The sequence below is a fragment of the Chelonus insularis genome, unplaced genomic scaffold (genome assembly GCF_013357705.1).
Source record: "Chelonus insularis isolate UGA/USDA-ARS -01 unplaced genomic scaffold, ASM1335770v1 scaffold_229_pilon, whole genome shotgun sequence".
Lineage (NCBI taxonomy): Eukaryota > Metazoa > Arthropoda > Insecta > Hymenoptera > Braconidae > Chelonus > Chelonus insularis.
The window spans coordinates 428,786-439,765 of NW_023276790.1; the positions used below are offsets into that span (position 1 = coordinate 428,786).

A 10,980-nucleotide genomic window follows, 5' to 3' on the forward strand; every position below is an offset into this window, starting at 1 on the left:
TTAATGGCTTTTTGATGTTGTAAATTACCGGCACATTTATTCTCTATATTTCTAATTGATTTTATTTTATAACTTCCGTTAGAATATTAGGTTGAGTGCAGTTGAATAGGAATGCCATATCCCGCTATACACATTATATTACGTACGGAGCTTTCTGGACGTGTAGACAGCGTGACGCTTTTGTACCAGTTAAAACTACATAGCACTAGTGAATCATACGCACACTCATAAAGTTAATCATAGATTCTATGTATTTGCAATTGATCTCGAAATCGAATAATTCATTGTAGTAATAAAGTTCAATCATATTTTTTATAAACTTATTACAACTTATTTTTATCATTAAATTAAAAGATTTTAAATAATAAAAAATATATTCGCATTTAGCAATAATTACAAAGATATAAATATGATAAATATAAAAGAGGAATAATAAAAGTAAAATTTACATTGAATAAAAGTAATATAGGATATACATTAATTAGTGAATTAGTAACAGAGATTTCAAGGTACATTTTAATCAATATTGATCACATTTATTTAATCAGTAAGATTGATGAAATGATGTTATTATAATATATATGTGAACGAAAAAATTATCTAAATAAAATGACAGTCAATCAAACATTTACAATAATAATTTACAATTATTCATATATTATAAATAGAGATTTAGATGTAGTAAACTTTCATAAAATATGAATTTTACAATCAATATCTTTTTTACAATTTTTATATTATAATCGGATTTTGAGTATTGAACTTGAGTTTACTGCTTTAAAATATCACTTATACTGTAACGTACATCATGCACAATCAAATTTAATTATTCAAATAAAGACAAAAAAGAGTATACAACATATATGTATATATATATATTCGAAAATTTCAATTTTGGCCGTTTGCAATACACGCATTAAACAAATTCAAAAAACTCTTCATATTTTGGATAATTTAAGACACAGATTGGCACATGTTAATGTAAATACAGTAATCTTATTTCATGTTTTGTCACATTATTTGGCATCTTAATGTCATTTTCAATTCGAAATTAATATTAATTACCACAAAAATAATACCTTTTAGAACCGAATTAAAAATATATTTTTTCAAATTAAAGTAATTCATTATGCGTGTAAGATAATTTAATAAATACTATGCGTATGATCAATGTATACATAGGCAATGATAATTATAAGAATGATTAGTACCATGACTAAATGTTGGTTTATTGAGCTAACTAATTATTTCAGAATAATCTTTGTTTTTTTTTTTTAATACAATTCATCAAAATAACTTTTTTACATCTATTAATTAGTTTCTGCCGCTAGTGATAACGGAATTTGATATGTATAAAATTAAAATTATCACTATGAAATTTATTGGTGAGTATTTTTTGCATTCCAATAAACGAAAAAGAATTGATAATATTAGCTGTTATTTAATTTAATATTTGACTTAACTATTTCTATTTTTCAAAACATAATTCTAAAAAGTACATAATATTTTTATTTATTATTAATATTAATTTAAAAAAAGTTAATGACATATTTATAGTACGATTTCATTTTAATACTGTTGAATAAATATTATAAACTTTTTTCAATTCTCTTTCGTTTAATAGATTAAAACCTAAAGCTATTAAAGATGATTTTTGAAACTGTATTAGGTAATTCAGATGTTGTATTTTTGATTATTTTCGTTAGACTAGTTAACTTTAATAATTATTAAAGATTACTCAATATGGATTTTAGTAAATAGCTAAAGTATCTCAAACTTTAAAAAAATTCGTCTAGACAGAGTAAAATTTTTCTTAGCCAAAAACTGTAATTAAAAAACTCCAATAAAAAATTTACATTAAATTTTTCATGTTCTCTTTTACATCTTCGAGCTTTTTTATGACTCTTTACGGAAAAAAAATCTCTTATTTTGCGCTGAAATTTTTTTAATACTCGAGATACTTTAAATTAGTTAAATAAATGAGCGAGGTATGTAAAACATATACCTGGTTAAATAAATAAAAAATTTTGTGCTAAAAAGTATCAATGCGGAACAATACATCATATATTCAAGAAAAATTGATGCAAAAATAGATAGATTCTTTGTGAGTAAAGTGATTAAAAATAGTAAATAATTTCAAATAAATTAGTTTGTGCTTGAAATAACGACTTAAACTGCATGTTACAAATATTTCACAGACATTTAATATGATTGTACGAAAGCTATTCAATTAAGCAAATATCTATAAATGCTAATAAAAATAATATTCATTTAAATATCAAGATAATTGAGCAATGAAGAGGATGTTAGTCTAGAATTATGACATTATAAATGTATATAGCATTAAAAAATGTTAAATACATTTTTTTATCTGTAATTCATTAGTTTTGTATTCATGACATGTAATCTAATTAAATAACATTTACTTTTTTAAATTTGTTCGAAATTTCGTAGAATTTCATGTTTAAATAGCTTCCAAATATCTCATTTCTTTATATTATTTACATTTTTACACACTTTCTTAACTTTTATTTTGGCGAATATATCACTAATTTTCGTATTACTTGTAATAATTATTCCCATAATTCTTTAACTTATAGGGAATTGTTTAAATGAAAAGTATAACTTTAAAACAATAAAGATGTAACATGTTAAGCTCAAATTTTTCGTAAGTATTTCAATTAATATGCTGACTTTGAAATTAATATTTCATTGCCATCTTTTTTATCACATGTATGAGATTCGGTAACTATGTTAGTAAAGTATTAGTTGATAATAAAAATAACCACTAATTTTCTTTACTCAAATCATAATTAAAAATGACTTTACCATCGATAATTGATAAATAAAATGAAAGAAAAGTTGTATAAACTTTAAATGAATATAAAAATATTGAATAAAACCTAAAAAAACTCTTTCGGTTGAGTATCGATCAATATAAATATAAAAAATCAAACGCACAATCAAGGCCATTGTCTATATCCCTTAGGGTTGGAAATGAATTGTTCTCATTCTATCTATATGTCAAGTTTTTATACCTATTATTTGATGAATAATTATTTATAAAGACAATTACTTACGGTCATACCGAATTAGAAATACTTAATCGGTACAAAGCTTTAATGTGTTCCTCTGCTAAGTTAGGCGGTCCGAATAAATACTCCTTATGAGCACTTGGATTCTTAATAAGTTCTTGCATGTCTTTAGTTGTCAATATAAGAGAATGCATCGGACTGTGAGTTAAATTTACTTTCCTAGCCACTGTTCCCGTGATATGGACATCATCAATCCAAAAATATGGTTCTTTTTGAGCTTCTTTATACAGTAGAAATACACTATCCGGTGAATATAAAATAGCCCAACCTAAGCAGTAATCTGGATAGTACCTAGCAGGATATTCTAGGGGTGAAACTCTCCACTTTGAACGCCATGATCGTTTTACTAATTTTCTTGACAATAGTTCACATAGAATTAACCGTCTTGCTCCCCACGGTGAAAGATCATGTTTTAGAAAATCTAATACCGCCGGAATATGAACAAAAACGTCATCGTCCAATTTTAAAATGTACTTGGCACCTGAAAATATATTATTGATTTATTAAATTATCCTTATAAGATATGGACTATCAAATGTTCAATATGTAAATATAAAAAACATATTAAATTTCAATAACTAAATACAAATTTAAAATGTAGATTACTTGAACAATAGTATGTGGCCCACTTTAATGCCATGACGTGTTTATACGTAATATTTCTATACGCATCAAAGAAATTTCCTTGAATAATATCTTGATATTCGTTATCCTCCTGAATAATTCTTGATTGATACTCTTCAGTCAGTCCCACGAAAAATAAAATTACTACTTCTGGTGTCTGTTTTCCCCAAGTTTCTCTTATAACATGACGTTTAGCAGCATTACTCGGTGCTGAGTGGATCAGTATTAACAATAGTGGCTGTGTTTTATTACAAGGATCATGATTAATCATAAACTTAAAATTTCTAAGGTTGATTAGTGTCGTTTCATCACTGGACGGCAGTTCGTTCAATGCGTATGGAATAGGTAAAGTTGATGCATTATCAGGAACTAAAAGAATATATCCCGGAACTACTACTTCAGCAGGACATCCAATTAGCATCCAAAAGGAAAAACAGCCCAAGAAAACGAGGGCAATCACGAATCCAAGGCTATAAGGCGGCGACACGTGGCCATGAAGCCGCCGCTTATCCAACATACTAGTACTCTTTCATTCTACTCACGACATCCTGTAAAAAACCCTTCTTTAAGTTCTTACTTCCTACTACATTAGCATCAACACTATATCTATTGTATCATGCAATCCACTTTATCACAAACATGATTAGTACCATTAAGATCATACTCTGGAGCCTCTGTTTATTTTTATTACACCTTATCTAATCGAATTACCTACTTAGAGCTCAATCTTTAAAGCGCGTAGAACTTGAATAATGATAAAGTGAAATTTTAAACACAGATAAATGTAAATAATAGTAGATTTATCATATCAAAAGCGGAAAATGGGTAATTGAAAGATTATATTTTTTGACTAAATGTTCTCAAAATTATTCATACATTTAATTAAATTAATAAATTAAAGTTGTTTATTTTTTAATACTATTTTAATTTTTTTAATAAACAAAATAAATAATATCAATAAAATTACCTTTATATATATTTTTTGCGAGGTCTGAACGAACTGATAACTTCCACACGAATTGTGGATGTCACAGACATCATACGATTAAAATAAATGTCCTAAAAGAAGTAGAATCCACTACTTATGCACTTGTAAATATTTGAAAAGTATCTACGTCGGCATACGTCAATGTAACGTATGCACTTTTGATTTATATTTATGTTCAATGACCGGTATGTTGGTATAATATAAGGACATACTACTTGATACAAGGTTTAGCTACTATAATACCACTATTGTTTATTACTTTCAGTTAGGCGTCAACATCAGTCGTATTAGACAACGTAGGAAGGATACTATCACCCCTTTCAAGCTCTTATCATCCTTCTTGTATGATACCACTTCTTATCATTCTTATTTTACTTTTATGTTTAGTGGCGCACTCACTTCAAAAGGGGAATTTGAACTATACTACTTTGCATAATTTTCTAATCAAAATCATGTAAATTAACGTAAGGAAGTGCGTAAAAAATAATTGGCTGGAGTTATAAAAGAATCAGTGGCTGTCATTTGAGGTCTAACAATGTCTTCACAATTTTGGAGTAATGATCTTCTTCAGTCCAATTCCATTTATTTACAGACCTTGAACTGAAGTTAGGCACAAGTTGTGAGTAATTGTAGTTCATAATAATACCGTGAAAGCGCTGTAAACACGTCGATTCATATACCACATTCTATATTCGTGTTTACATTTTTTTTTTCAAGAGTGCCATTCCTTTCATTACAATTTACTACACAACAATCATTCTACTAAATAGTTGCTTGATACTTATTGATTCATACAATGCTTAGATTACAAAAAACTAGGGTGCGGACAACTTGGTCAATAAATGGGAGGTTTTAAAGAGTGGAATGAGTTATTTATTGGAGTTTATGTGAATTATAACCTTTCTCTGGTCAAAGAATCGACTTAATTCAATAAATATAAGTGGATTAAATGCTAGAGAAATCCATTTAATAGTAATAAGTGGGAAAATTATTGTTATATTGAGGTTTTGTTAGTGTACATTTGTAGAATAGTGAAAAGAATGCAGTACAAAAACTGTCACAGATGAAACAATAATGGAGTTAAAAGTTTGGGTAGAAGGGATACAACGTATTGTTTGTGGTGTCACTGAAACGACAACCTGTCAAGTTTGTTATTTTTTAAAATTCATAAACAGTTGAATAAAAATGATCAATTGTTCTATATATCTTTGTTTTGTTTTCAGGATGTTGTGTATGCACTTGCTCATGCTACTGCACAATCTGGAAGATTTACTCTTGTTGAACGCTGGCGTAACAATGAACGTTTTTTAGCACCATTTGAAAATCCTCTCACGGTAGTTTTTCATATTTTTATGACTTAAATAAAAAATAAAACGAATAACTAACTGATAAAAATCATTCAGGTTCTGATGAAATGGGGAGAATACGCATCAGATGTGCAATTGATTTTAAGACGCTCAAATTCGGATGGAAATAAACCACAACAAGGACCACTAAATGCACGATCAGCTTACGGAATACGCCCAAATGGAGTACAAGGCCCAGCTCTTGATCCACTTATAAACAATAGAAGTCAAGAGGGTACCCACAATAACGGAAACTCTGCGGCTGAAAGTCATGAATCACCGGAAGTACTCAAGAGGAATCGAGATATTCGGAAGTCTCTCACATTTAGTGGGCTTCATGGAACAACATCAGATAATAACAGTGAAGTTAGTGTTTCATATCAACATTAAGATCGCTTGTGATCTTAAAAAAACTATCTTAAAAAAGAATAATTTTTAAAAATAATTTTGAATTCTAAATTATAAGTTACAACCATTTGTTCTCAGTGCTTAGTGTTCGTTTAAATACACTAAATAAATCATTGTTGTATTAGGATTATAGTGCTGACGATGGAATTACGATTGTAGGCTTAATTAAAAAGTTAACTGAGAATATAAATAAATATTTGTAATTTATAATTTGGAATTGCTTTCTAGGATCAAACTTTTTGATACATTATTTGATAATCCGTTAAATAAACAGATCTATCAATAGGATATCAAGACCAAAAGATGAAAACGTAGTAAAAAAGAAAAAGTAGAGCGTTTTAAAACACTGGTCGCTTTCATTCTTACTAATAGCTTTTACTTATTATAACACTAACGATCAGTAAAGTGCTCCAATTTAATAATTAGTGTTTCAGTCTAATTGTTTAAAAAATTGGTGATTTTATATTTTTATTTATTTTCATAATCTACATAAAAAATAAATGAAACTTTTATTTGTTTTAAAACAGTGAAGTAAAACCTAACATGGAATCAAATTTATTCGTTCAGGTACAAATGGAAAATATTGCCGTAGTACAACCAACATTACAAACTAAAGTAAAAGACGTACATTCACGGAAAGCTGCTTTTAGAACAAATGAATCACCCACCAGAGTATCAAGTAGTGAAGGTAAAACACCATAACTTACATTGCATACTCGAACTGGCTTTAACAACAGTGTATTAACCTACATTTTTACAAAATTTTCTACATTCTTCCAAGTTGTAAATTGATGAATAGTTTTACTTTTTAATCAAAATATTTGCAGTATCATTCTTTAAAGGGCTAATAGACAGCATTGCAAATAATTAAAAATAATAATAATAACTAATCATAATCTGTAAATGAAATATTTTAACACGGATTTTTTAATGTTATTATTTAGGTTTTAGAAATTTAACACACAAACAATATCGAGAAAGTCCACCTTATCGTGATCCACCAGGTCCAGATTCTTCACCTATACGAACATTGCCGCCTTATCGTGATCCACCTCCACCAATTGTAACAAACTCTGCCAAGTTACAAGCACTAGAAAATCAGACTAGTGAAGGTTTGGGTATTTCCAAAGATGAGCAATCTTCGGCTACCAATATGATGAAAATAAAACGTAGTCAGGTAAATATGTGTAAAAGTCAATGACTTGAAAATTCCAAGAATTCATTAGCTCCGATCTTTGCAAATATATAAGTGTTTGAGTTTACTTTAACTTTCATTTTTATAGAAATTTATTTGAGTAGAAAGTTGATGTTATAGCAATTTCTACTTTAATTAGTAGATATAAAATCTAATTTTTCCTTTAACCACTTATTGATATTATTGTGAAATTGTTGTTTTATTAAAGGAGATGCAAGATACAAAGGGATTGATGCAATCCAATAGACCGCAACTTAGTCAACCACAGAATATGGTAGCTGTGGCTTACACTCAACGATATGCTGAACTTATCAGACTAGTCAATAAGCAACGCGATACTATTAATGCACATCAAGTTGATCTCACAAAGGTATGAATTGCTTAATGTCTCTGAAAAAAATACGTGTTTGTAGCCAATTATGTTGATGTTCTAAATTTGATAAAATTACATTAACAGTTAGATGCTGAAATAATGTATTGGGAGAATAAAAATAGGGAGCACTTTAATCAAATGGATTTTATTTCGCAAGAAATAAATCGTATTGAATCAACTGGACGTCTTATTGAAGAACAGGTAAATTAATTACTACCAATCAAATTCGCTAATGATGTCTGAGTAATTCTCTTTGTTAATTCATTTTTAAACTTTGTAGTTGAATGAATTGATTAATACAGAAGATGAAAGTGAAATTGTAAGGCAACAAGAAAAAACTTTAAAATCTGAAATTACTTTACTTCGATCGAAACTTGCCAACTGCGAAACGGAATTATTGCAATGTAAAAATAAAATAAGGTACAATTCATAATTGTTTTTCTGTTGGTATAATTAGTTATTATAACAATAATTAAAATGTATTTTATATAAAGGTTATTGATGGAAGAAATTAGTATGGAACAACATAGTATAACTCGAGAATCTGAAGAACGTTTGCTCATGGAACGAAAAGTAATGAATGAAGTAGAACGATTACAAACTGAATTAGATCAAGCAAAACGTTCATCAGATCACTCAAATCAGTCAGCTGATTTGCTAAAGCAAGAAGTTACAAATATAGAATCTGCTATCATTGAAAAAAAGTTGCAATTAGAAAGATTAGTCAATGAAATGAAAGAAGCTAACTTACAAAGTTTAACTGTTGGATGTCAAGAAGAACAAATTAAAAATTTGTTAGAAGGTAATCAATGAGTTTACTTAAAAAAGAATATTTTAATATATAAAATATAAAAATCGTTAATATTAAATAACTGCTCTAGGTGTTCAAAAACCCGGTAGTACTCGTAAAATAATAGGATCCCCTAGGCAACTGGAGAATGCAGTTCCAACTAGTAAAAACCCACATGGTGTATGGGTTTAAAAAAAATTATAAATAATTTTTTAATTCAATAGAAAAAGAAGTAATTGAACGTAGTAAATGTGCACATTGTTGAAAATGTGAATTTAAAATGAAATTTGTATGTATATTTGTTTATTTATAAATTTATTATCGTTAATTAATTATTTGAATTACTCATATGTATGAGATTCTTTGTATGCAAATTTATGTTAAGAATCTTCTTTTCGCTTATTTTTTTAATTAACACATTTGTACTGCTCACAGATTTTTATATATATACTAAAATTTACCTTACAATTGAATTGACTTTTCTAGAATAAAGAATAGAGATTGTGATACTATAACGACAAAAAATAGAAATATGAAAAAACTATTGTACATAAAATACTCTATTTTTTAGAATTATTTGTATAATAATCGTGAGCTTTTTTATTTTACTACCATAGTCGAATTTGGATCATTCGTCTCCATAAAATAAATCGTTTTAATTTGATATGATTTACAAAGTAGAAAAAAAAACTAGGCCTAGCTGTACAGATGTGATGATCAAAATCGGATGAAAGAATTAGAAATGGAGATCCCTGTCATCAACAATATCTAAATTATTTTGATGATGCTTTGCTGATTTATCATTAATGGAATCATGCGTGGAAAAATCGACACTACTTTTTTGAGTATCAAAACTTGATTAACTTTCTATGCCGAAGGATTTTATATTCCAATTAATGTAGAAATTTATCGTGAATTCGTCGATAATAATCGTTGGAAAAGTTGAAAAATAAAAAAAATATGATGATAATTATTATAAGAATAGTTTAAAATAATTCGTTTGGGAAAACATAAAATACGTTAAATTTACCTACTTCATGAGATTAATATAATTTAAGGTGACTCAAGGTAATGCTAACGCTGTATTTTAGTGTTACGAACTTCTGGACCTTCAGTGGGATAATCTGATTATTGAGGGCTACTACTATCTTGTGATTGATGAGATATATTGAATGATGGACCGTAGAGAAGTATCGTTGTATTGTTACATTGGCCAAAAAGTGTTTACTCTTTGTTTTGTTTATGGTGGGACGAGATGAATCTCATTTGGCTACTGAAAATGAGCGAACCATACAACCGTATTGCTTGTGTAACAATAGCCAAGAGATCTAATTACCACTAACAATTTAGAATGACCGTCATCTTATCTCTACAACATCATATCAACTACACAACAATTTTCTGTGATAAAAAACCACTTACCGAAAAATCTGGACATTATAAAATTTAATCGACGAAAAACACCCTACATATGTGAATTTAAATTCAAAAAACCGTGAAAATGCCTTTGACTGACATCTCAACGGGCCTCGTTTTTATTTATAAATTTTAGCAAATTCAAATAATAACCACGACATGCCATTACCGCCGGAAAGTTTGATGCTTCATAGCTAGGCCAGTAGAGGCATTTAACACGCTACCAGGTGGCGTCTGGTGACACGATATTAAGTTTCACCACCAGGCGGCGCACAAGACTGGTAGTCTAGGCAACGAAAACTGTTTGACATCACTTGAGACTTAGATGTCAAACAGTGCACATCGTCTATTTTTTGATCTGTTTTTTCTTGCGAAAATACAAGTGCAGTCTCAATTTTACGCAATATTTGCATAATCAAAACGTAAAAACAAACATTTGGAAGCGAAAGTGAGTGTTTGTGATAGAAAAAGTTTGATTTATACAGTTGAGGTTAAGTGAACAAACAATGTCAAGTTGGAGTGCCGAAAATAGCAAAGGGATGATCCCTCCACGATGGTTACACTGTCCTCGAAAAAGTATAAAATTACTAAACAATAAGTTTCTTGCATTTAAAACACCACTATCAGAAGAATATGATAGTCAAGTTTCTGAAGAATGTCGTTTTTCTATGAACATGTTGTTTACATCATTAAAGAGTCAAAGACTGAAAATGGGATTACTGATAGATTTGACAAATACTAACAG

General features: G+C 28.6%; 2 protein-coding genes across 3 annotated transcripts; one reads left to right on the forward strand and one right to left on the reverse strand.

Annotated features, from left to right (window-relative positions):
* Positions 1-2,377: 2,377 nt before the first annotated feature.
* LOC118073100 (beta-1,3-galactosyltransferase 5-like) lies at positions 2,378-5,270 on the reverse strand. Of its 2 annotated transcripts, none has more exons than XM_035093398.1 (3): positions 4,687-5,270; positions 3,702-4,267; positions 2,378-3,576 (listed from the first exon to the last, which is right to left on the reverse strand). In XM_035093398.1, exons 2-3 carry the CDS (start codon positions 4,234-4,236, stop codon positions 3,083-3,085), a joined length of 1,029 nt encoding a protein of 342 aa, XP_034949289.1. In that variant the 5' UTR covers positions 4,237-4,267; positions 4,687-5,270; the 3' UTR covers positions 2,378-3,082. The 2 variants fall into 2 exon arrangements, with proteins under 2 accessions (XP_034949289.1, XP_034949290.1); XM_035093399.1 differs by lacking the exon at positions 4,687-5,270 and adding an exon at positions 4,370-4,464.
* A 124-nt stretch (positions 5,271-5,394) lies between these two features.
* On the forward strand, positions 5,395-9,753 carry LOC118073099 (ras association domain-containing protein 8-like). The gene is made up of 10 exons (XM_035093397.1): positions 5,395-5,853; positions 5,931-6,041; positions 6,111-6,419; positions 7,029-7,149; positions 7,406-7,638; positions 7,865-8,026; positions 8,114-8,230; positions 8,310-8,449; positions 8,524-8,831; positions 8,911-9,753. Exons 1-10 carry the CDS (start codon positions 5,782-5,784, stop codon positions 9,009-9,011), a joined length of 1,674 nt encoding a protein of 557 aa, XP_034949288.1. The 5' UTR covers positions 5,395-5,781; the 3' UTR covers positions 9,012-9,753.
* Positions 9,754-10,980: the final 1,227 nt, after the last annotated feature.